The sequence below is a fragment of the Schistocerca gregaria genome, chromosome 5 (assembly GCF_023897955.1).
Source record: "Schistocerca gregaria isolate iqSchGreg1 chromosome 5, iqSchGreg1.2, whole genome shotgun sequence".
NCBI classification, from domain to species: domain Eukaryota; kingdom Metazoa; phylum Arthropoda; class Insecta; order Orthoptera; family Acrididae; genus Schistocerca; species Schistocerca gregaria.
The window spans coordinates 71044785-71072714 of record NC_064924.1 but is presented as its reverse complement, the minus strand read 5'-3'; the positions used below and the strand labels follow the sequence as shown (position 1 = coordinate 71072714).

Genomic DNA, 27930 nt, shown 5'->3' with positions numbered 1-27930 from the left:
AGGATGTAAAAATGCATGCGATCAATTGAAAGGAGATAATTGCGTCAATAATTAGGTAGCAAGAAATTATTTGGAAAGCGATTTAATAATAAATCTGAGTTGGAATTTAGTAGAACAAATATGATAGTGAAAAGGAAATAAAAGCTTATGTAATCCATATATGGTGCAAAAATGTATATATACGAGCGAGCGCATAACTGCCACATCATGTATGGTGTTTAAATTTATTGGTTTTGTACTACTAATTCTGTTCTCAATAAATTGGCGAAAACGATAGCCGTCTCAAGTGCTATGAAGCGATGTTGCCATGGAGACGCTTACAAATCACGTTGTACGCACGACAAACATCTGGGCACAGCGTACAGAAACTGTTCGGGATATTATGCTACAAATACAGCTCATCTTTTGTTTGTAATAAAAAATTGTCAAAATGAATATCCAGGATATGCCAGGTTTTGTCGGCTGCTACGAAATAAAAATACTTGTAGATATGACTGGTTCTTTAATTCCCAGTTCTGCATAAAAAGTTGTGGTTTATGTTCCTTTATCTTTAGGAAACTGCGCCGTAGTGAATATTTGTTGATTTTTTAAGAGCTACAACAGTATTTCTGACTTATAACCAGCTGAAAAATACTACCGTTTTCTGTTTTTCATTATTCGAGTATACAAATGTATGAGACCAATAATTTTCAAGCGTTAACCCTAAAAGAGTAAACTGAGAAGTCCTATTATTGGTGGGAAACTTGAATCGTGACTAAAATTAAAAATAACATACAAACCTGACGTACTCAAACTTTCCAAGATGCTGCAAGGCCATTGTTCACATTAGCTTTTGCCAGTTATTGTCATGATTCAATTCATCGATATTTTTCAGTTCAATTTTATCAGTAAATAATATCGTTACTGAGTATGATATCAACCCGTATTCAACGTATCTGAGGCTTCACTAAGACTTATAGATTAAGTTACAGTTTATAAAGTTAGTTGTAGAGAGCGTTGTGGTGTGAAAGAAGATATAGTGCCGAATATTAAGAAAGGATTGTTGAAAGAGGATGAATGAAAGGAGATGGACAGAGAAAAAGGACAGTGCGAGTAAAAAAGAAAGAATAGATTTCAATTGTATGTTACCAAGAAACTAAGAAACACATTGCGCATGTCAGAGGATAGAAGAAGATTCAGTCTTATGTTCGCACAGACACTATACCATACACTCATCATCGGCACCATACGTTGTTCGAGAAACATCGAAACGGTAGCCCATTTCATTTCACACACTACTCGACCGGTCCATGTTTACTGAATCGACAACTTCAGCAATTCGATTTTCGACTTCTCACCTCTTGAAGAATAGCTGCCATAAGTGGGACTCTGAGGTTTTTTCTGTGGGGGTACATGAAAGACAAAGTTTGAGATGTGAGACAGAAATCAGTGAACAAGCTCTTGATTTCCACCTGATACAACCCGATGTTGAGCTATGGTAACTCCGCACCTCAAGGTGAAAGGGAGGCGGGGCGTCGTCATGCATAAAAATGAAGTCATTGGAGTCCTCGTGAACTTGAGGAAACAACCACTTTTGTGGCATGTCCAGGTACGATATTCCTGTCATAGTTTCCCCCGCAAAAAAAGAAAGGTCCATGAACATCATGAACACAAACGACACAAAACTCATTGAGTTCCGGTGGGTCTCTTCCATGATCGACTACGACGCCACTATTTTGTGATTATTGCATTATGGCGGTTACTCGATAGATGAAACGTCGATTCGCCTGAAAAAATGAGTCGTTCGGAAAAAGTATCCTCTGCCGTGCCCTGGAGAATTGAACTGCAAAATTCTTACCTTCTGTAATGGTCCCCGGAACGCCATTGTGCAGTTACTGCAACTTGTAAGGTAGGTTTCGTTTCAGAATACGTCACCCCGTTGTTTGAGGAAGTTTAAGTTCCTGGTCAGCCTGTCTTGTGGGACTTCCGATGGCTCCGTGAGACGCATCTCGGATACGCTCGATATTCTCATCAGAAGTGCGTGGCCTCTTTACGTATGCAACCAATTTCGAATAATTTTGTATGCCACTCACAAACCGGCTTGTACAGGGATAGCTTCTTGCTGAATCGACGGCGGAATGCTTTGCAGTGGAACAACAAACAGAATAATTTCTCTTGTGGTGTAGTAACCATGTTGCTACAAACAAAAAAGGCAGCTGTGTCAAAACATTGGACCTGCCTCTATTCAGTGACGTGAGGGATGTGTTTCGATCTGTTATGTTTCTTAATAAACAACTGAAATCTATTTTTCCTTATTGACTTACACGGTACACAGGACAGGAGTGGACTGGAAGGTTTTGATGGGGTTCACCACAGCGAACGCATCTGTTGAGATTTAGGACGCTTTTATCTCTGCTAACTTAATATTGTAATTAAGTTAATAACAATACACTTTCCTAAAGACTTTAAATTAAAAAAGTTTGACTACCAAACGATATTTCATTCGATGTACTGTTCACGTTTGATACTTTTGACTGATGAGTTTTCCGACTATTCCACTAAGTCGCGAAGGTGATCCTTTTTTCATCTCACGTACACTGATGCCTCAAAACAATACGACCGCCTTCTTAGTAGCGCGTTTTTTCAACTTTGTGACGCAATACAGAAGTTTCGACAAGTTTCCTCAGATTTGCGGCACCAGATGTCATCGCGCAGGCTCAACAATTCTCTACATTACCAGCCGGTAGTTTCAGGACCCTCTGGATAGTGTCCATGATGTGTTCCATCGGGTTCAGACCAGGCGATTTTGATGGTCAAGATATGAGTGGTCTTCAGACCACTGGACACGGCCATCGGTCTGGTGTAACAATAAGGCGATTCATTCGACCACGAGAAACGTTTCCACTGCTTCACGGTCCAACCTCGACGATCACGTGTCCACCGCATTCGCAACTGACAATACCGTGGGATCAACATGGCAACATGCAGGGGTTATCCCCTTGGAGTCTCATGTTGAACAATGTGTGCCGATCTGTGTGCTCCCAAACACCTGTGCCTACACCAGCACTCTACCATCAGGTCTGACACAGATAGCCGCCTGTCCTACTGTACAGAGCGGGGAAGCCTCTGACCTCCAGGCAGTGATTTCAGGTGCGGACCTCCAGTAACTTGTCGCCTCCTCGTTCTTTCACAGTTGTTCAATCTCTTTTCATAGACGCTCACGACAGCAGCACACGAACAGCAGACGAACTTCGCCGGCTCTGAGGTTCTTTTTCCCAGGTGCCGGGCCACAACAACTGGCTCTTCGTCAAAATCGCTTATGTCAGTTAATTTTCCCATTTGCAATCCGCATTGTCGATAGAGTGATCCCGATTCGTCTCTGCTTCACTTACACGAGAACCGGTCAAAATGTATCCGACCTCATTTTTATTGTTGAAACCAACAATGGCATCGAGGCTCGCACTGGAACAACGATATTACACCAAATTCCGTTTTAAGCTTGAAGATTCTCAAGTTGACACAATCCACAAGATTCTACACGAGTTTGGGGACGAAGCAAAGGATACTACCACACAGCTAAAGGAGTGTTACAACAGTTTCAAGGATGGCCGCCCATCAGTGAGGAGTGAAGCACATTCAAGTGGGCCCTCGACAACTGCAAATGAAGTTGTTATTCACGGTAAATGATGTTGCAGGATAAAGATTTATTAACATTCTTGACCACGGTCTCGGTGTATCTAAATATACCTTCATTAGAAGTAAAATGCACTAAACTCACATCCTGCAGTGGCGATTAATAAAACATTTGTGCCAAAGGCGTCGTCAGTAGTTAAAACATCATCTCCACTTATACAACAGTTCATAGGCGAAGTACTGATGCTAAGCTGTGTTCGCATCGACCCTCTGTCCATAATCGTATTGTATAAATGCAGATGATGTTTTAACTACTGACGACGCCTTTGGCACAATTGTTTTATTAATCTCCACTGCAGGATGTAATTTTAGTGTATTTTACTTCTGATCAAGGTATATTTAGATATACCGAAACCGTGGTCAAGATTTTAATAAATCTTTACCCCGCAGCTGTTTTGGCTGTCATGATTTACCGTGGAGAATTCCAACAGTTGCTGTTGCAGCCATGTTTAAAATCCTGAAGTTGTTATTGATCAAGAAAGAATGATGGTGACGTATGATAGACCAATGGCGATCAGAGAACCTGCAGACGAGGTTAAAATTAGTACTGGATCCATTCAGTCCATTTTAAGGGAACATTTGGACCTCAGGAGGATCTCAGAATAATTTGTGCCAAAGTTCCTAACAACTGAGCAGAAGCAACTTTGTTCGGCTATCGCACAAGACATACTGGATACTGTCAACGGGGATCTCAACTCTCTTAACACAGTGACCACTGGGTTTATGGTTGTGACACAGAAACAAAGTTCTAGTCATCGCAGTGGAAGCATTCATCATCCCAGCAAGGCAAACAACCTAGGTACGTCCGCAGCAATTTGAAAGTCATGCTGACCGTATTTTACTTACTCAGTGGAGTTGTTTTTGACTCCAGTAGTGCGATATATCATGAGTACACCCCAGAAGGTATTACTATCAATAAGGAGTACTAGCAAGGAGTTCCGTGGTACACGTTGATGCCTTATAATAATGATACCTGCTATTAATAATAATAATAATTACAGATGTGACCGCCATGGGATGCAATGTCGTGCAGTATACCAATAATCATACTTTGGATTACATCATGTCAGCGTGCTACTTGCCTGGAGCTTGTACTGGATATCCTGTAGAACCAGGTCCTCCATATCTTGTGTACGCACAGTCCGCCGTCTCCCTCCACGTTCGTCGGTCTGAAAGGACTCATGATGACACAAATGACCAAAAACGGCTTGAAATGTTGTGTGGTGTGGTTGGTGTCTGTGAAGGTACTTGTTTTTGTATAGTTGCGCTGCATCTCGACCATTTCCATCTGCTTAGCCTTACACAAATACCATCTCGGCTTGACACCGACATGAACACCGGAACATTCCGCTGCTTAATGTACGCTGCGTCAATCACACAGCCTGCAACACACAAGGAACACACAGCACGTCGTCAGAGGAACGTTCGTTCGTGAGCGCCATCTACCGTGGCAACGATGTTTTTCCGGACAATTGTTCATAGGACCTTTCTTCCTCCATATCCAGTCAGGAATCAGTCCCTGCAGTTTGCCGATTTTGTTAGAGTTCACACTACATAAGCAGTGATATATAGGGAACGGGGTAGTGTGGCCTTCGTACGGAAACATTTAGTACGCCCCTCATATTGTTTCACAGTCCAGCAGTTATCCTCCTGGAAGATGCTGGAGAAGTCAAGTACGCATGCATGCAGGAGTTCAGCAATGTCGTTCACGTTGTCCTCAGGTGTCGTGATGCCTTCGAATCGTAACACAGGTCATATGGAAGCGCAGGTGAATGTCCCACATATTATCTTACTGCCCCCACATTACAATGTCTGAGGTGTGTTACGAGTTTCAAGCAGTCGCTCGCCTTGATGAGGGCATATCCCAACACGATTCTCGAACTGGTGTAACAAGAAACGTTATACACCCCACCAAGCGACACGTTTCCTTTGATCCACGGTACAATCTCGGTGTCCCTGTACCACCTGTGGTTGTAACTGACTATGTCGTTGGTGTATAGCATTATCTGTGGGGAGCCCCGTGTTCATCGACTTGCGCTGAAAGGTGCGCTCTCAAACAACTGTGCCTGTGCAAGCATCTGCCCCAGATCTGTCGATCTTACTTTATTAAGTGGATAAGCCGCTGCCCTTCCGACACTAACTCATTGTTTCACCGTGCTTCAACCACTTTCCAAAACTGCTGACGACTTTAGCACGTGAATAGCTTCTTAGTTTCGCCGCTTCCTAGATGCGTAACGTTCTGGCCTTTCTCAAAGCAGCGTACGTCGTGGGATTCACCTACTTGCGCCCCCGCTCCGTCTCAACAATAATTCCTCAGTCGTCTCACTTTGTTCACAACGCCACCAGGGGGAACCCAATCTCACGGCGTGCGGTGGGTGTAAAATTTCTATTCATTGGTGTAGATGTGCATGAAGGTGCAAACGCCCTCAATTCAACCGAACAACCGGTTTGGTCTCTGGTGCCGTGCTGCTATGACAGCGAACAGTGTTACTAACCACACTGTAGCACATAACCTCACAGAGTTACGTGGTAGTCATGGCTGGTATGCAAATACGTTTTATCGGGCTGTTTTCAGACTTCCTTATCACAATTCCTAAAAACGAACCACTTCGTTTGTCTGTCTGTCTGTCTCTCCGAGCGTTGAAAACCCTTTTCCTCAGAAACGGGCAGAGGAGTCACACACTAAGACCTGTGGTCACATGCAGCACTAAGAAATGGAAACTTCTACTTCAATAAAATCAAAACAAGCGGCCATTTAAACTGTGTGATCAAAAGTATCCGGTCACAGCCAGAAAACAATCGATTTTCATATTAGGTGCATTGTGCTACCCCATACTGCCAGGTACTCCGTATCAGCGACCTCAGTAGTCATTAGACATTGTGAGAGAGCAGAATGGGGCGCTCCGAGGAACTCACGGACTTCGAGGATGGTCAGGTGGGTGTCACTTGTGTCATACGTCTGCACGCGGTATTTCCACACTCATAAACATCTCTAGGTCCACTGTTTCCCATGTGATAGTGAAGTGGACACGTACAGCACAAAAGCGTACAGGCCGACCTCGTCTGTTGTCTGACAGAGACCGCCGACGATTGAAGAGGGTCGTAATGTGTAATAGGCAGACATCTATCCAGACCATCATATAAGAATTCCAAACTGCATCAGGATCCACTGAAAGTATTAGGCGGGAGGTGAGAAAACTTGGATTTTGTGGTCGAGAGGCTGTTCGTAAGCCACACATCACGCCGGTAAATGCCAAACGACTCCTCGCACGGTGTAAGGAGCGTAAACATTGGACGATAGACAATGTAGACAATGTGGCGATTCGAAGGCATGGTGTGGGTATGGCGAATGACCGGTGAACGTCATATGCCAGCGTGTGTAGTGCCAACAGCAAAATTCGGAGGCGGTAGTTCTATAGTGTGGTCGTGTTTCTCATGGAGGGGGCTTGCATCCCTTGTTGTTCTGCGTGGCACTGTCACAGTAAAGGCCTACATTGATGTTTTAAGCACCTTCTTGCTCCCCACTGTTGAAGAGTAATTCGGGGATAGCATCTTTCATCACGATCGAGTACCTCTTCATAATGCACGGCCTGTGGCGGAGTGGTTACACGACAATAACATCCCTGTAATGGACTGACCTGCACAGAGTCCTGACCTCATTCCTACAGAACAGCTTTGGGATGTTTCGGAACGCCGACTTCGTTCCAGCCCTCACCCACGGAGATCGATACCTCTCCTCAGTGCAGCACTTCGTGAAGAATGGGCTGCCGTTCCCCAAGAAACCTTCCAGCACCTGACTGAACGTACGCTACGCGAAAATAGAAGCTGTCATCAAGGCTAAGGTGGACCAACACCATATTGAATTGCAGCATTACCGATGGAAGGCGCCAAGAACTTGTAAGTCATTTTCAGCCAGGTGTCCGGATAGTTTTGTACACATAGTGTATGTAACATTTTTTGATACCAGCAAACTTACTCATGAGAACGTATCCCATTTAATTAGAATACTGAAATTTGGCAGGAAGCATGGTTTCGCAGTACAATTTAAAGAAGAAAAACCGAATACTATGAATTTGTAATTATATCGCAAGCAAAAATTTTTTTTTCTCTTTTGTTCTCCGACTGTATATTTGTCCGTCTGATAAGCGCAGTTTTTCTCAAAAAGCTGTAGCTGTATCAAGTAGAAATCTGTGTCTCATACTAAGGTCTATGGCCCATTAGCGATTTAATAATTGTAAGCTTTTAAGTCAGTGTAATCAAAAGGACTGCCATTTGTGATACAGATTTCGATACTCTCAAACTCACTCATCAAGACGTATACGGTACTTTCACTTGTGCTACAGTCGTGAAATTTGGGAAGAAGCAACATTCCACAGTACAACCAAAGGGAAAGGTACGAAAATTGTTAATTTGTAATTATATCAAACGAAACAATTTTTGTCTCATTTCCTTTCGGACTCTCTCTGTCCGTCCATCCATCTGTTACGCCACCTTTTCTCTGGAACAGGTAGACGTGTCAAGCTGAAATTTATGTAAAATACTCCGCTTTGTAGTCACTTGACGCTGTAATAAATATTATGATGAATTATGGTTTTAATATTCAAGCAAATAAATTTATTCTTCATAAATCAAATCTATTCAGCAAGAAATATAAAAACCGAGATTAAATTTATAATATTCTTATCGCTTTTATCGCACGGAGGTTTACCCCCATTTTTCTAAGTCAATGGCACCAGAAGTTAGGCCATTTATGTAACATACTGTATTTTGATGCTCGCAAAGTCACCCATCAAAATCTACAGCGCACCTCCCTTTGACTTAGAATCACGAAATCTGTCAAGAAGCTAGGTTTCACAGTACGAGTATAGGAAAAAATTGCAAAAATATAAATTATTAATTATATCACAGAAATAATATTTCATCGTTATCCGACTCTAAAATCAAAAGTGAAACACTCTTGAAACTCTTGGAATTCACGGGTCTTATCTTCCAGTAATTGTGTCGATGGTAACGCAAAAATCGTTTATATTCTGGATTCCCGGAATGCATGAACTGTCTATATACAGCATGAACATTAGTAAAACTGACAAACTGCAGGGACGTACGCAGCTATACGCATTCCCGTATTATTTGCCGGCCGCGGTGGTCTAGCGGTTCTAGGCGCTCAGTCCAGAACCGCGCGACTGCTACGGTCGCAGATTCGAATCCTGCCTGGGGCATGGATGTGTGTGATGCCCTTAGGTCAGTTAGGTTTAAGTAGTTCTAAGTTCTAGGCGACTGATAACCACAGATGTTAAGTCCCATAGTGCTCAGAGCCAGCCGAACCGTATAACGTGTGCCACGGTAGATGGCGCTGATGAATGACAGTTCCTCCCATCACTTGCAGCGTCTTCCTTGTGTGTTCCAGGCTGTGTAGTTGGCGCAGCGTACTGTAAGCAGCAGAATGATCCGGAGTCCACATCAGAAACAAGCACAGATGGTGTTTATGTACGGCCAAGGAGATGGAAACGTCGAGAGCAGTACGGCTATACAAAAACAAGTACCCTCACAGACAACCACCTCATCAAACAACGTTCCAGTTCCTTTTTGGACGTTTGTGTGATCATTAGTCCTTTCAGACAGACTAACGTCCAGGGAGACTGCTGACTGAATGTACACCAGATTTTGAGGACCGGGTTGCAGAGGATATTGAGGGTATTTACCATTAAAAACAGTCTTGATCACAATTTATTTAGTACGGTGACCGGTTTCGGTCACTACTGTAGTCATCTTCAGACTAATGAGTAAGAACCTCCTTCTGCTCGAGTAGTGATTTTCTAGCAGAAGGAGGTTCTTACTCATTGGTCTGAAGATGACCACAGTAGTGGTCCAAACCGGTCACCGTATTAAATAAATTGTGATCAAGACTGTTTAAAATAGTACATAATTGTAACATATTGATCACTGTCACACCCATAATGTATTCAAAAGTAATATTGAGGGTACTTGTTTTTGTATAGCCGAGCCGCCTCTTGACCGTTTCAATCTGCTTGGCCCTACACAAACACCATCTGTGCTTGTTTCCATCGTGGAACTTTCTGCTGCTTACTGTACGCTGCGTCATCCACCACACAACCTGCAACATACAAGGAACAGAGGAACCGCCATTCATCAGCGCCATCTACCGTGGCAACGATGCATTTCTGGGCACATGTTCACAGGACCTTTTCCGCCCCGTTTCTGGTCTGTAATCTGTCCCTGAAGTTTGTCGGTTTTACTAAGGTTCACCCTGTATGCAGACAGTTCATTCCTCCCGGGAATCCAGAATGATTTTTACCTTATCATCGACTCTGATACTGGCAAGATATCAGTCCCGTGAATTCCAAGTATTCTACTATAAGCTCCAGGCAGGAGGCCTACCAGCGTGATGTTACTCAAAGTACGATTACGTGTATGCTCCATGAAAACCGCAACTATCCGTATCCCGTCTATTGTGACGTGGATGCGATGCAGCTGTGTACTCTGTTCCGGGACGAATTGTTGTGGTCGCTCGCACACCGTTCATTTATGGATGCACGTTCATAGCACCTGTTTTTTCCCATTTCCAGTCAGGAATACGTCCCTGCAGTTTCTTGGTTTTATTAATATTCAGCCCGTAATTCATTAAATTTGTACGGAGCGCGATTGCTACTCATACCTTGCTAGGCCGGCCGCCGTGACCGAGCGGTTCTAGGCGCTTCAGTCCGAAACCGCGCTGATGCTACTGTCGCAAGTTCGAATCCTGCCTCGGGCATGGAGAGCCATTTGAACCATACCTGGCCAATTTTTTGATAACGACTACAATTCTTTTAGTGTTACTGAGGACACCGACAAACAGTCGGATTGTGGGAGCCCGTGTCGACGACACCTGCCGTCCTCCGTGTGGAGGCAACGCCGTGTGAGGCGGCCACTGTGCGGTGCGGCGCGGCCCCCAGCTCCAGCCAGCGCTGGAGCCGCTGGAAGCGGACACCGACTCGGCCGCCGTGGCCTTGCAGCGGTCCGCGTCGCGCTGGGCGCCGGTCCGCCCAAACGGGCGGCTGGGATGTGGCCGGGCAGCGTCGCGTTACACGCAGGGCGTGGCGGGACGGCGGGCCGCGCCCTATAAAAGACGCGGCCGCGCTTCCTGCAGCACTGACTCGCACCGCAGAGCTCCACACCAGCACCCCGCAGCAGACATGAAGGTGCGTACACATCTCACCTCTATCTCTCTCTCTAGCTGTATGGGACGGCAGTACCAAGAAGTTCCAGGTAGTAGCTAACTTTAAGTGTCATCGTATACAAATACTTAGAAACATCCAAATGTGTTATTACTCAAGAAATTTTCGCCACATGATTCATAGTGACCTTCCACAGGGATTTATTTTGTGTCCTCTACTACTCACGATGCTGATGTACGGTAGCCGTTCAATAAGTAATGCCTTTTTTTTTCTCAGAACAGAGTCAGAATTTGATGACAATATACATCAACATGCCTTGTCCATGTCATCTTTTTCTACCTAGTCTCCAACGTTGTGGAGGAGCATGTTTTCCCTGCTGGTAAAAGCTCTTGTCCTGTAGGCGAAGCCATGTTTTCATTGCATGACTGACACATTCATCTTCAAAGTGTGTCCCCAAAGAGAATCTTTAAGTGACCCAAAGAGATGGTACTCCGAGGGTGCCGGGTGTTCACTGCGGGGTGGATGAGCCAATGATGTCCAACAGTGTGTTTTCGGGTTCTTGTGTTTAGGCGTGCATTATCGTGTAGGAACAAGATTTATGCTGGATTCTTGTCTGATCGAACACGTCGGAAACTGACCTTGAGTTTATCCATAGTCGTCACGTATCACTCTGAATTGATGCTTGACCTTTTTGGCATCACATCCACGAGAATGACGCCATCACAATCCCATAAGATTGTCACCATGTCTTTTCCGGCACCGGAGATACTCTTCAATTTCTTCTTTTGTTCTCAATGAGGATGGTACCACTCCATTGACTGCCTTTTTGTTTCTGGCGCAAAGTGATGCACCTAGCTTTTGTCCCCCGTAACGACCCGTGGCAGCACGGAACAGACATCAAATGTGAACCACCAACAACGACGTTTGTCTACGTATATTAATGGGCTTTTAAAAAAATGTAGGGCGTTACTTGTTGAACGTCCCTCGTATACAGGACGAAAGACTGATGACGCTGCTTCAATGGAATTTTTTGACCACACCGGTATGTAGCACACTCAAATAATAAATGCCAGAGATACTTGCTGTATCTTCCAGGCAGTGACCCACTGACAAATTCGCTTTTGGTTGCAGCCTTTTGTCTTCATACACAAAATAAGTGGGAACGTCAAAATGAGTTATTCGTCAACGAATACAATGCTACATTCCTAACTGGAAATACTCCACAGGGAACGGATGTCCCACAGGGATTCATGCTATTACGTCTACTATTTTTTTATCACTCTTGTGACATTTTGTCCATCTGACAGTGGTACTTTCACTTAAAATCCTCAATGATTTCTTGTATATATAAGAATCTCTGTTTTCCCCCACAATTTTCGTCCCCCTCTAGAACCATAGAAACTATTCTGGTGTCTTATTGTTACTGGATGACGCAGTTATATATCGCATTCGAGTTATGTATATCCAATATACAAGAAGTTTCAGGTAGTGACCCACTGACAGCCTTACTTTTAGTTCTCACCTATTGCCTTTATATACAAAATAAGAAGCGTGTCAAAAGAGCTATTATTCCAGGAATTTCCTACATCTGAGACTTAATGCAGCACTCTAAACTCGAAAAACTCCTCAGAAAATCGATCTCCCAAGGGGATTCACTCTGTTACCTCTAGTATTTTTCTTTCATATATTGCTGTTTGTTATCTCCCTTGTGGCAATTTTTTCACCTCAGAGTATCACCTACAAGCACATTCTCAATTGTTTCTTCCATATTTTGTAATCTGTGTCTTCGTGTACAATTATTGCCCTCTATGCCTCCTTCTGATTCCACTGAAACTAATCCCTAAGAATATTAAGGCTTTCCTGGTCACTTGGTGACAAACTGGCTGTTAGCTTCTGTCTGGCGTTCTTCGTCCAATGTTTATCTGATAATTATTCTGACATTTCGCCAGTAAGTGTGGCTAGCATTGTTGAAGCTTCACTCTCAGCAGCAACAATGTTGAGAGACATTTTAACAATGCCATCAGCCTGTGCTTGCAGAACGTCAGAAAAATTATGAAAAAAACGTCGGCCGAAGTACCTGAGACAGAAGCCAATAGGCAGCTTGTACTCCCTAAGGGTTTAGCACATTTCCAATAAACTGTTATCTATCTGCTGAATACACTAAAAAGATGCAGTAGCACAGCTTCAGTATAATTGCCGCGTAAGTCATTTATGCAAATGTAGCACCCCACATAGTTGCTAAAGTTTTGAAAATCAAAATTAGACAGTATTAATAACAAAATAATAACTTTATCTTCTGGCGATAGGCAAAAATAATCCTTAGCAGGAGTTCATTTTCTACAGGTGTTGGTATATCACATGTGTTAATCAAGACATATAGATAGGAAATATTGAGAGACTACCGAGAAAGTGAAGATTTCCCACGAAATGTTTTCTTACTAACTTATCGAAAGCTGTGTCTCAGTTTATCGTGTATCCAAACTATAACATCGGGTGAGGGGATAAAGAATATCAATCTAATGGCTTACCATCATAGATTAGTTACTTTTGTCGACAATGCACTGTTACAGATATATGCACGCGTTTCAGCGCATAACGACAGGAGATCGCGCTTCCTGGTAGAAGTTACTGTCAAAACTCCGTAAAACCATTTAAGGGAAGGAGCGATTCTTCTCGTACTTGTGGTTTATATTCCACGCCAGAATGTCAATGCCGAACGTACAAGGGCGCGTAGCGTATGCATGTACGTCCGGATGGTAAATTTGCTACAGACATTCGACAACAAACTGACCCAAAGACAATACAGTTGGAAGTCTTATCCATTATCGCTTTTCCTTCACCTTAAAAAAGACGTATGAGAGTATTTGTGAATGTAATAATCTGTGCTCGTTTCAAGTCTCAGTTTAATGTAGGAGGATCTGCAGCGAATTGACGCATGGTGCACGGAATGGCAATTGAATCTCAATGTAGACAAGTGTAATGTGATGCGAATACATAGAAAGATAGGTCCCTTATCATTTAGCTACAAAATAGCAGGTCAGCAACTGGAAGCAGTTAATTCCATAAATTATCTGGGAGTATCCATTAGGAGTGATTTAAAATTGAATGATCATATAAAGTTGATCGTCGGTAAAGCAGATTCCAGACTGAGATTCATTGGAAGAATCCTAAGGAAATGCAATCCGACAACAAAGGAAGTAGGTTACAGTACGCTTGTTCGCCCACTGCTTGAATACTGCTCAGCAGTGTGGGATCCGCACCAGATAGGGTTGATAGAAGAGATAGAGAAGATCCAGCGGAGAGCAGCGCGCTTCGTTACAGGATCATTTAGTAATCGCGAAAGCGTTACGGGGATGATAGATAAACTCCAGTGGAAGACTCTGCAGGAGAGACGCTCAGTAGCCCGGTACGGGCTTTTGTTAAAGTTTCGAGAACATACCTTCACCGAAGAGTCAAGCAGTATATTGCTCCCTCCTACGTATATCTCGCGAAGAGACCATGAGGATAAAATCAGAGAGATTAGAGCCCACACAGAAGCATACCGACAATGCTTCTTTCCACGTACAATACGAGACTGGAATAGAAGGGAGAACCGATAGAGGTACTCAGGGTACCCTCCGCCACACACCGTCAGGTGGCTTGCGGAGTATGGATGTAGATGTAGATGTAGATGTAGAAGGTGGGTGTCCATTCCCGGAAAGACAAAATGAGACTGTTGATGATTTTTCATCAAGTTTTATTTGGTATTAGTAAATACCCTCACTCTGTCGTTAGAATTTAGTCACGGGGGGAAGTGCGGCGGATAAAACTGAAGAGGAAACCGTGTTAACTACTGGAAGCAGGTTCATTCGGATGTAGGTTGCAATAGCTATGCAGAGATGAAGAGGCTTGCATAGGATAGACCATCACAGGATGCCCCAGTAATCTAGTCTTGGCCTTGGAGACCACAATAATAACAATTAACTACGGGGATTGTGAAAGATACGAACAGATTTACTAGCCACTGGCAGCCTCTAGTTGCGTTTATTGTTACAATTTCAAGACCCACTAAACTGTGTAATGCCTCGACAAATTTTTTTGGCCTTGCACAGGAAAACAAAAACAAAAAGAAGCGGGCAGAAACTAGTGGAAGGACAGTCAAACTACCACTGCGCGCTAAGAGGTTGGACGTCCATGACTCTACACTCCTATGTGTAGAGTCATGGCATCTCTGGCGAAAAAGCACAATGCTGGTGTAGGACCAAGTGTTTCGGAGCACACCATCCAATGCACACAGCTGAACATTGGGCCCCGCAGCAGGCGACCCCTACGTCTTCGCATGTTGAGCCAACGACATCGCCAGTTACAATTGCAGTGGACACGGGATCAGTGGGATTGGACCGCGGATTAATGGACAGTTCTTACACCAGGTCGATGGCCATTACCACGACGTGCACCGCGGCAGGGAAGCAGACTGATCGGGACAGTTTACTGCTATGATAGACATTCCCCTCCTCCTGGAATGGCCATTTGGTAGTAATCGAAGACACGTTGACAGCTGCGGACCACCTGCTCCCCTTCATCCTTGATGTCTTCCGCGACGGCGACGTCGTCTTTCAACAGGATAATTGTCTGTGTCTCAAAGCCAGAATCGTGCCCCAGTGGTTTGAGGAGCACGACAGTTAACTCACGTTGATGTCTTGGTCACCAGAGTTGCCGGATGTGTATCCTATGGACCCCATCTGGGTCGCTATAAGGTGCCATCACCGTCTAGACAGCTTATCGGGCCGTTATTTACGGGAATTACATGACCTCTTGTTGCACATACCTCCCAACAAACTGTGGAACAGATGAGAAGCAGAATCGGTGAAGTATTGCGTTCCAAAGATGTCCTAACAAGTTATTTAGCAGGCGGTCACAATGTTTCGCCTCGTCAGTGTATATGTTCTACGAGGCGTGATGACAATACAAAATACGAACAACAACATTGCGCTGTGGTGGCCGTTTACCTGTCACAAGGAATTGCAGTTATTATCGTTTATATACTCGCTATATACAAAAGTTACATGTCTCCTGGGTGTTTCAGTTTCTTCATCTGGGTGTGTATTCTTTGGGTGAGGATAAATGGCAGCAAATGTAAGAAACTACGAATTTGAAATGTTCGATGTGTTGCTTCATTGATTGATTTTTCCAAATCAAATGTTCAAATGTGTATGAATTCCTGAGAGACCAAACTGCTTAGGTCATCGGTCGCTAGTCTTACACATTACTTAAACTAACTTATGCTAAGAACTACACAAACACCCATTCCCGAAGGAGGACTTGAACCTCCGGTGGAAGTGGCCGCGCAGTCTCTGACATGACGCCTAAAACCGCGCGGTTTCTCCGCGCGGCAAATTTTTCCAAACATTTATCACTTTTTCACCACTGTCAGCGTGTTGTTAATGTGAGAACCCCACACCAGTACCTTCTTTGAGAGTCCACGTCAAACTACAGGTCCACGTGGGGCGGAGTGTTTAAGTTTAAAAGTTCGGAGTCAGGCAAGGCGGCACCACATCCTATAGGACCACAGAGGGTAAAGCACCTTCGTGTTGAAACCAGCTTTCAGGACGGCGACAGTCTCATTTACTTTCCTTACTTACTTTCACGACTCATTTCTTGTAGTAGTGGATCTCGTTGAGCGGTAATGTACGATAAGGGGTTGGGTAAAATCCATGTATGACAAGTGTGTTGATCAGGAATTTAATCAGAACTAAGATTGTATACCGATTAGGTTCCTTTCAGATTACGCTGATACTATAGCTCCCTACTTAGCACTCATATACAACCGCTCGCTCACCGATAGATCTGTACCTACAGATTGGAAAATTGCGCAGGTCGCACGAGTGTTCAAGAAAGGTAGTAGGAGTAATCCATTTAACTACAGACCTATATCATTGACGTCAGTTTGCAGTAGGGTTTTTGAGCATATACTGTATTCAAACATTATGAATCACCTCGAAGGGAACGATCTATTGACACGTAATCAGCATGGCTTCAGAAAACATCGCTCTTGTGCAACGCAGCTAGCTCTTTATTCGCACGAAGTAATGGCCGTTATCGACAGGGGATCTCAATTTGATTCCGTATTTCTAGATTTCCGGAAAGCTTTTGACACCGTTCCTCACTAGCGACTTCTAATCAAGCTGCGGAGCTATGGGGTATCGTCTCAGTTGTGCGACTGGATTCGTGATTTTCTGTCAGGAAGGTCGCAGTTCGTATTAATAGACGGCAAATCATCGAGTAAAACTGAAGTGATATCAGGTGTTCCCCAGGGAAGCGTCCTGGGACCTCTACTGTTCCTGATCTATATAAATGACCTGGGTGACAATCTGAGCAGTTCTCTTAGACTGTTCGCAGATGATGCTGTAATTTACCGTCTAGTAAGGTCATCCGAAGACCAGTATCAGCTGCAAAGCGATTTAGAAAAGATTGCTGTATGGTGTGTCAGGTGGCAGTTGACGCTAAATAACGAAAAGTGTGAGATGATCCACATGAGTTCCAAAAGAAATCCGTTGGAATTCGATTACTTAATAAATAGTACAATTCTCAAGGCTGTCAATTCAACTAAGTACCTGGGTGTTAAAATTACGAACAACTTCAGTTGGAAGGACCACATAGATAATATTGTCGGGAATGCGAGCCAAAGGTTGCGTTTCATTGGCAGGACACTTAGAAGATGCAACAAGTCCACTAAAGAGACAGCTTACACTACACTCGTTCGTCCTCTGTTAGAATATTGCTGCGCGGTGTGGGATCCTTACCAGGTGGGATTGACGGAAGACATCGAAAGGGTGCAAAAAAAGGGCAGCTCGTTTTGTATTATCGCGTTATAGGGGAGAGAGTGTGGCAGATATGATACACGAGTTGGGATGGAAATCATTACAGCATAGACGTTTTTCGTCGCGGCGAGACCTTTTTACGAAATTTCAATCACCAACTTTCTCTTCCGAATGCGAAAATATTTTGTTGAGCCCAACCTACATAGGTAGGAATGATCATCAAAATAAAATAAGAGAAATCAGAGCTCGAACAGAAAGGTTTAGGTGTTCGTTTTTCCCGCTCGCTGTTCGGGAGTGGAATAGTAGAGAGATAGTATGATTGTGGTTCGATGAACCCTCTGCCAAGCACTTAAATGTGAATTGCAGAGTAGTCATGGAGATGTAGATGTAGATTTCTTCACCAGTGTAGTCAAATGTATTGAAGGTTTCCGGTCCCACCAGTCAAGAATAAATAACGATAAAGTCACAAAATGAATAGATTCGAAAACCGACAGCTTAGCCGATTCCCCCGTAGTGCATTCGAAACAGTCGCGGAGAAGTGGAGAACACCGTTAGCGGCCGTCAGCCGTGTGGAAGCGATGCGTCCCGGCGCGGCTCGCCTCCGATGAAAACGAGAGTGCGTGACGCAACAGCCGGCGTCCCACCTTGACTTAACACAGACACAGCGAGGTCGCGCCCGAGAACCGCCGATCTACGTCGCCAGCAGGTGTCTCCCCCCAGGCGGCCATTTCATCCCCCGTCCCGAAGTCTCTTTCCGAAGTACCGTCCTGACCTTGAAAAACTCTAATACCACTACGTAGGCAAAGAGTTTTAGGTCAGCAAGAAGTTCTCATCCACAAAATAAGGATATCTCTTTTCGAATTATGTGTTGGATTTGATTGGATTGTTTGGGGGAAGAGACCAAACAGTGAGGTCATCGGTTTCATTGGATTAGGGAAGGAAGTCGGCCGTGCCCTTTCAAAGGAAGTGATTTAGGGAAATCACAGAAAACCGAAATCAGGATGGCCGGACGCGGGGTTGGACCGTCGTCCTCCCGAATGCGAGTTCAGTGTGCTAACCGCCCCCTCGCTCGGTAATTATGTGTTCAGAAACACTTAGTTTCATAAAATTCCTTGTCAGAGGCTTTTTGTTCGTTCATTTGTGATGATCTTCTCTGCGTATAGTACAAATCCTGAAATACCCTCATAAAATCCAAACAGAGACGTAAACAGTAGAACAAAGTGCCGATACAAGAGAAAAAGGAGGGGGAAAAACTTATAGGTTATGTTACCAACATGGCGGCCATCTTGAAAGCCACCATCTTGGATTCAAGTCGATAATTTAGAATGGGAAGGTGGTCATGCGACGTGTCAGACACATGGAGAATTTCACTAGAAAAGCGGTGGCGTTAGTTTGGACATAGCTTTATTCAGTCTCGAGTCGTAATCAACTTTGTGTGGCAGAAGTGATACACTCAGTAGAGCGAGTGTTACGTACTGAAAAGGCATTAAGCCGACGGTACATACTCCAGAGGGAACACCAACAGTCACAGGAACGGTCCGATATGCTGTTCACTACGTCGGAGGGTTAATACTACCCTCCGAACCAAGTCCTGGTGAACTTTAACCAACAGATCCGGCTGAATTTGACCACACGCATGACCAATCATCTGCTTAAGATGAACGAGATCCGGTATAAAACAGTGCTTTGACGCGAGCGCACCAGATCCGGCATAATACAGTACTTTGACGCGACCCCACAGGAAAAATCCAAAAGAGTTAAATCTGGTGTACGTGGTGGCAAGTCCACTGCACCCCTACGACAGTGCACTTCTGGAGGAACTGTACATCCGGGTGCACCACACATTGCGCCCATAATGGGGTACCAACATATGGAATAGATTTACAGATATGCGTCTCGAAGACTTCTTAAGTTACAGAACACAGTATGTTGTCCTTGACGGTGAATGTTTATCAGAGGCAAGGTTATTGTTAGGAGTGGCCCGGGAGGGTGTGATAGGACCGATCTTATTCTCTACATAGGTAAGTGATCTGGCTGACAGGGTGGGCAGCGATCTGCGGCTGTTTGCTGGTGATGCTGTGGTGTACGAGAAGGTGTCGAAGTTGAGTGACTGTAGGAGGATTCAAGATGATTTTGACGAAATGTCTATTTGGCATGATGAATGGCAGGTAGCTCTAGATGCAGGAAAATGTAAAATAATACGGATGAGTAGGAAAAACAAGCCTGTAAATTTCAGATACGGCATTTGTATTGTCCTGCTTGACACAGTCACCTTGTTTAAATACCTGGGCGTAGCGTCGCAAACAGATACGAAATCGAACTAGCATAGGAGGATTGTTGTGGAGAAGGCCAATGGTCTACTTCGGTTTGTAGGGAGATTATTAAGAAAGGTGGTTCACCTATAAAGGAGACCGCATATACGAGGCTGGTGCGACCTATTCTTGAGTACTGCTCGAGTGTTTGGGATCCGTACCAGCTCAGATTGAAGGAAGACATCGAAGCATTTCAGAGGTGAGCTGCTATATTTTTTTACTGGTAGATTCGAACAGCAGGTGTATACGGATGCTTTGGGAACTCAAATGGGAATCCCTGCAGGGAAGGCGACATTCTTTTCGAGGAACACCGGCATTTGAAGCTGACTGCTGAACGATTCTGCCGCCTCCAACGTACATCGCACGTATGGACTACGAAGATAAGATACGAGTTTAAGGGTTCTGGGAAAGGCGGTTCACCTATACAGGAGACTGCATGTAGGAGGATGGTCCGACCTATTCTTGAGTACTGCTCGAGTGTTTGGGAACCGTACCAGATCAGATTGAAGGAAATCAAAGCATCTCAGAGGCGAGCTGCTATATTTTTTACTGGTAAATTCTAGCAGCAGGTGTTCACGGATGCTTCGGGAACTCGAATGGGAATCCCTGGAGGGAAGGCGGCATTCTTTTCGAGGAAGACCGTTGAGACAGTTTAGAGAACCGGCATTTGAAGCTGACTGCAGAACGATTCTGCCGCCTCCAACATACATCGCACGTATGGACTTCGAAGATAAGACACCGTAAAAGGTTAAGGGCTCATATGGAGGCAAAGAGATAGTCGTTTTTCCCTCGTTCTATTTGCTTGTGGAACAGGAAAGGAAATGACTGTTAGCGGTATGGGGTACCCTCTGCCATTCACCATAAGGTGGAGTCAGGAGTATCGATGTAGATGTAGACGCAGGTGTTCATCAAATGTGCACTCCGTCTTCAGGTCACGAGTGGCCTACCGGGACCATACGACCGCCGTGTCACCCTCAGTGTAGGATGCCGGTAGGAGGGGCATGGGGTCAGCACATCGCTCTCCCGGCCGTTATGATGGGTATTCTCGACCGAAGGTGCTACAATTCGGTCGAGTAGCTCCTCAATTGGCATCATGAGGCTGGGTGCACCCCTAAAAATGGCAACAGCGCATGGCGGCCTGGATGGTCACCCATCCAAGTGCCGACAACGCCTAACAGCGCTTAACTTCAATGATCTCACGGGAATCGGTGTATCCACTGCGGCAAGGCCGTTGCCTGTTCATCAAATAACGGGTATTAAAGTCTCACTCCATTCTGTTGTATTGTCCATAATCAGCACCAGCGTCGGACGTGTGAATTTCCGATTTTTCCATCAAATGCACGTCTCGTATATGTCAAAATCCGTCGAACCTCTTCTGCTAGTGACATGGAGGTTTCAGTTAGGTTGCGAGGGACGATCTGAAGTCTTAGCTGGTAAGAGCACTGCCTGTTTAGTATCTGTATTAACCTGTCAGGAAGTTTGCTTACCGACTACACTGTGCTGTAGTATGAAAGACAGGTGCTGGCGTACTCTCACGCAGCTTGTAGGCGTATGTAAACAAAGCAGGCGGCGCGGTAACCCAGGCCGCTGCCGCTGGCGTGGTCGTTAGCAGGTCACGCCTCCGCCATTGTTCGCCCCACGTGGCGACCAGAAAGTGGGGAATGCCGCTAGTGGAGGCGCCCACCGGAGCGGCGGCCCACGGCGTGCTGGGCGTGGCCGCAGCCGGATGTCTCGGTCTGGGCCGACGGTCCCATCCTGCCTGTACTGCTCTGCACCTCTGCAGCTCTCGCACCTGCCGAGCAAGGTCACCCACTCACGGCACAGCACGCTCCGCGTAACTCATTCCACGGCCCCAGGACTGCCTAATCAAGCCACACTCCTCCACCTAAGCTGTTACCGCAGAAGCGTTACATCTGCATCTACATCTACACACATTCTCTGTAAGACACTGTATGGTGCACAGCAGAGCGTACCTTATATCACTGCAACTCATTTCCTTCCCTCTTCCACTTGCAAAAACAGAGCGAGGGAAATACGACCGTTAAATATTTCCGTACGAGTCCTAATCTCCCTTATATTCGTGATCCACATGCCAAATACACGTTGGCGGCAGTAGAATTGGTCTGCAGTCATCCTCAAATTTTGGTTCTCTAAATAAGCGTCTCCTACATCTACATCTACAAACATACTCTGAAATCCTCTATATGGTGGGTGGCGGAGGGTACCTCGTACCACAACTAGCATCTTCTCTCCCTGTTCCACTCCCAAACAGAACAAGGGAAAAATGACTCCCTATCTGCCTCTGTACGTGCCCTATTCTCTCTTACCTTTGTGCTCTTTCTGCGAATTGTAAGTCGGCGGCAGTAAAACTGTACTGCAGTCAGTCTCAAATGCTGGTTCTCTAAATTTCCTCAGTAGCGATTCACGAAAAGAACGCCTCCTTTCCTCTAGAGACTCCCACCCGCTTCCTGAAGCATTTCCGTAACACTCGCTTGATGATCAAACCTACCAGTAACAAATCTAGCAGCCCGCCTCTGAATTGCTTTCATGTCCTACCTCAATCCGACCTGATAGGGATTCCAAACGCTCGAGCAGTACTCAAAATAGGTCGTATTAGTGTTTTATAAGCGGTCTCCTTTACAGATGAACCACATCTTCCCAAAATTCTACCAGTGAACCGAAGACGACTATCCACCTTCCCCACAACTGCAATTACATGCTTGTCCCACTTCATATCGCTCTGCAATGTTACGCCCAAATAGTTAATCGACGTGACTGTGTCAAGCGCTACTCTACTAATGGAGTATTCAAACATTACAGGTTTCTTTTTCCTATTCATCTACATTAATTTACATTTATCTATCTTTAGAGTTAGCTGCCATTCTTTACACCAATCACATATCCCGTCCAAGTCATCTTGTATCCTCCTACAACCACTCAACGACGGCACCTTCCCGTACACCACAGCATCATCAGTAAACAGCCGCACATTACTATCCACCCTATCCAAAAGATCATTTATGTAGATAGAAAACAACAGCGTCTTGTCATCAAATTGCGTGCTCATGGAATATCGCCTCAATTATGCGACCGGATTCGTGATTTCCTACCAGAGAGGGCACAGTTCGTAGTAACTGAGGGAAAGTCATCAAGTAAAACAGAAGTGAGTTCTGGCGTTTCCCACGGTATTGTTATAGGTCCTCTTTTGTTCCTTATCTATATAAATGATTTAGGAGACAATCTACTTAGCCTTTTCACGTTGTTTGCAGCTGATGCTGTCATTTATCGTCTAGTAAAGTCATCAGAAGATCAAAACTAACTGCAAAACGATTTGGATATCTGCAGGGTGCGAAAATAGGCATTTGATCCTAAATTATGACAAGTGTGTCGTCATCCACATGACTCCTACAAGGAATCCGTTAAACTTTTGTTAAATGATGAAGGAAACAAATCTAAAGGCCGTAAATTCAACTAAATACCTAAGAATACAAATACGAACAATTTAAATTGGAAAGAGCGGACAGAAGATGTGGGGAAGGGAACCAAGAACTCTGTTGTACTGGCAGAACACTCATAAGATGCAACATATCTACTTGTCCATACTCTTTTGGTGTACTGATATGGGATACTTACCAGATAGGATTAATGGAATACATCGAGAAAGTTCAAAGGAGTGCAGCACCTTTTCTATTACCGAGAAATAAGGGAGAAAATGTCACTGATACGATACAGGATTTGGGGCGGAAATGACTAAAACCTAGTCGTTTCTCACTGCTGCGGGATCTTCTCATGAAATTTCAATTACCAAGTTTCTCTTATGAAAGCGAAAGTATTTTGTCGACGCCGATCTACGTAGGGAGAAAAGATCATATACATATACCAAGATGGTACCTGTACTTTCGGACTTGTCCGAAAGAACAGATACCATCGGTGACCATGCAGCTCGTTAGAATGAACTTACAATGAAATGAACACCCTTAGCTACTTACAGGCGTTGACATACGTCAACGGGGACAGATGAAAATTTGTGCCCCAAACGAGACTCGAACACGGGAGCTGCTGCTTACATGGCAGATGCTCTATCCATCTGTTTTTTCCATTTTGTTCGTTTTCGATCGTTGCATCTGCTCGGGGCGGACGTCGCAAGACACCCGTTTCAGTTCGTCGTTGATCCATTAACTCAGTTTTATTATTATTATTACAGAGGGCAAATAACCCTCGAACACGCTGAGTTACCGTGCCGGCATCCACCTCAGCCACCGAGGACACAGACGATAGCGCGACTGCAGGAATTTATCTCTGGCACGCCTCCCGCGAAACCCACATTCTCAACGTGTTGTCCCGCACTACATTCGTAGTGCCCCCGCCCATTATACTCATTACTCGCGGCGAGTTGCCGATTCCCGTAAGAGTTCGGTCACTGTTTGTGCATTCGCACAGAAGAAGACGATGGTCAAGTGGCCAGTGAGCCTGAACTATATATGTACGAAGATGGTAACTGTTCTTTCGGACATGTCTTCCCTGTCGTCCCCGACTGGTGTACTGGCGCTTGATTTTACACCTTAACACCTGGAATGCTCCCGTAATCTCACTGTCTGGCCTGTGTGTTGTCGTTAGCGCACCCACACACTTGTCATTAAATGAAACAATAACTTTACTGTTAACAGTCACTGTTTATTTATCTCCACGACGCGTTTCAAAGGTGTGTGTGCTACGATTTTTTGGAGGAACTTGTGGCACTGTCTCCAGTGGTCACAGGTTTCTTTCACAGTAGTAACATATCACATGTGTACAGTCATATTTCGTAAACAAAATAAAATGTTCGCATTTAAAGCACACACTTGTCACTAGGCTCTCCTCAATTGTGTAACTGTGATCGATCACATCTGCAGTGACTACAGATTGAAACTCGACTGCGACTGCGAAAACTTTTAAATGTGAATTCCTGCAATAGATACCAACAACTGATAAGAAGTAACATAGGTACCAACTTGCATAGTGACACTTAATGCTAAACAAGGGTTAGAGGAGTACGGGGACTCACCCCTGTCACGTGGTATTAGCCGTGCGGTCTAAAGCGCTGCAGTCATGGACTGTGCGGCTTATCCCGGCGGAGGTTCGAGTCCTCCCTCTGGCATGGTTGTGTGTGTTTGTTCTTAGGATAATTTAGGTTAAGTAGTGTGTAAGCTTAGGGACTCATGACCTTAGCGGTTAAGTCCCATAAGATTACACACACAATAGAACTTTTTTTTCTTTCTTTTTTTCCCTACTGAACTGGGCCGTCACCATTCGGTCGCTGCAATTACGTCCTCTTTACATAGGGGCCGCTAGCGTCGCGTTGTCGTCCTGGAGGAAGGTCTCGTCAGCGTGTGAATGGCTGACTTCTTCTGACAGCCTTCTCTTCTATGTCGTTCCCGACTGGTGTGCCAGCGTTTGATTTTACGTTATAACACTTGGAATCCTCCCGTAATCTATCTCACTGTGCACCCACACACTTTTCATTAAATGAAACAACAAATTAACTGTTACGAGTTTATGTATCTCCACGACGTGTTTCAAAGGTTTAAACTTCCATCATCAGGTGGATTTACATTTGTTAATATGACATTTGTGTGTGTGTGTGTCATGTTACAATTGTTTGGAGGAACTTGTGACACTGTCTCCAGTGGTCACAGTTTCCTTTCACAGTCGTAACATATCACATCTATATTGTCATATGTTGTAAACAAAATAAAATGTTCGCATTTAAAGCACACACTTGTCACTAGGCGCTCCTCAGTTGTGTATCTGTGACTGCTCACATCTGCCGCGACTACAGATTAAAACTCGACTCCGACTGTGGACACTTTTAAACGTCCATTCCAGCAATAGATTCCAACAACTGATAAGAAATAACATAGGTACCAACTTGCATAGTGACACTTAATGCTAAACAGGGGTTAGAGGGGTACGGGGACTCAGCCCTGCCGCGCGGTATTAGCCGTGCGGTTTGAAGCGCTGCAGTCATGGACTGTGCGGCTGACCCCGGCGGAGGTTCGAGCCCTCCCTCTGGCATGGGTGTGTGTGTTTGTCCTTAGGATAATTTAGGTGAAGTAGTGTGTAAGCTTAGGGACTGATGACCTTAGCAGCTAGGTCCCGTAAGATTTCACACACATTTTTGACTCGCCCCTCACGCTGTGCACCCACTGTGCGTGTTGACGGCGCCCCCTCTGCCGGCAGGTGGCTATCGTGCTGTCGTGCGCGCTGGCGGTGTGCAGCGCCGGATTCGTGGCGGGCCCCGCGGCGCTGGTGCGCACGCCCAGCCTCGACTCGGCGGTCATCCAGTCCGACCGGCTGGGCGGTAACTTCGCGTACAGCGCCGTCGAGGGCCACGCCTACACCGCCGTCAGCCCCGTGGTGCAGAACGTGGTGCGGCCCGTGGCCGTGTCCTACACGGCGCACCAGGTGCCCGTCGGCCACGCCGTGCTGCCCGCCCACCTGTCCTTCGTGCACTCCCCCGCCGTCATCCCCGGCTCCGGGCTGATCTTCGCCGGCGCCCCCGTCGCCGCCGCCCCCGCCAGTGACTCCGCCTCCGCGTCCGCCCCCGCACCGGCGGCTCCCGCCCCCAGCAGCGATGCCGCCGTCTCGTCTGACGACACCGTCTCCGTCGAAGCAGCCTGAGCAGACTGATGGTTCCTAGACTTCTTCCTTCCTGTCCTACCTTTCGTCTTTCCTAGAGCCTCTGCAGTGATGTCACTTCTTTTTAATAAATATCTTTTCTACAATGTGGTATGTTTTGTTTCTTGTACTAGTACGACCAGCTCTACAGTGTTGCTCATGTTTTTCCTTTCTGTTTTATTCTGTTCATTTTTTGTGAATTTTGCAGATTTTAATTTTTATAATTTTTCCTGAGGCTTCTCTCGCATATCTAGATGCTACACACATTACACATCTCCCTATCCCTCTCATTGTCCATCTACTTCTCTCACATCTCTATTCCCTCTCCCTGCAATCTCCTCCACTCCTTTTGCTCCATCTAATCCCCCCTCTCTCTGTGTCCATCCCCCACTCCCCCCACTGTCTTTCTCTCTCTGTTCATCACTTCTTGCTTACCCTCTAGCTCCATTAGCTCCATACCCTTCTCTCTGCTCTCTCTCTCCATTAACACCTCGCCCCTTCTACCTATCCACCTCCTAAACCCAACCTCTCCCTGCTCATCGCCCCCTCCCCTTTCTCCCTAACCGTCACCACCTCCACCTCTGTCGGTCCTTGTCATCCTTCACCCTTCCTCTGTCCATTCCTTCACCCCCCCTCTCTGTCGATGACCCTATCTCTCCTATTCACTTCTTCCTAACCCCACTATCCATTCAATCTTCCTCCATCCACCTCATACTTACCCCAGCTTAGTCCATCCATCCACATGTGTCGCCTCAGCAAAACAGCGGTATTTAGCACAGTGATACTACTCCCACAACAAGCCTGTCATGCAGGGCAGCCTAAAAGTCTAGGGATTGAAATCTATTCTTTTGAAACTGACATACTAGCTGACCTGCAAAGCAGGCTGGTGCAGAGCAGCCCACTTGGCAGGGGCTATGAAACATACTTTTGCCTCTGTCTCTGCCCCTGTGGGAGCTAGGAGCTTCTACCGATCATAATCAAGTTTGATGTTTGCGTATAAAACACGTTTTGCAGGAGATCCTGGATGTACATACACCATTCTGCTTTATAGAATGTAGAATAGTGCTTAACTTTGTGGCCCGATGCCCTACCTGGCACCATAGTCGTCAGGTTGCTAAATCTCATTGTAGGTAAAGTCTGAGCATTATTTTCCTTTCCGTTGCTCCCATGTACGTTTGTGATTGGCTGAAATCAAGTCATGTGATGTTTTCCGCCATACTGGACCTTTTGGTTGCTTGTGTAATGTTGGATGGATTGTGTATTTTCCTACATTTCGTGCTGAGTAATGCTGGAGTGCTTTAAGCTGTATTTTTC

The 27930-nt window shown here is 45.3% G+C and overlaps 1 protein-coding gene across 1 annotated transcript; it reads left to right on the top strand.

Annotated features, from left to right (window-relative positions):
* Positions 1 to 10619: 10619 nt before the first annotated feature.
* LOC126272860 (translation initiation factor IF-2-like) lies at positions 10620 to 26723 on the top strand. Its single transcript, XM_049976075.1, has 2 exons — positions 10620 to 10871; positions 26179 to 26723. Exons 1-2 carry the CDS (start codon positions 10866 to 10868, stop codon positions 26617 to 26619), a joined length of 447 nt encoding a protein of 148 aa, XP_049832032.1. The 5' UTR covers positions 10620 to 10865; the 3' UTR covers positions 26620 to 26723.
* Positions 26724 to 27930: the final 1207 nt, after the last annotated feature.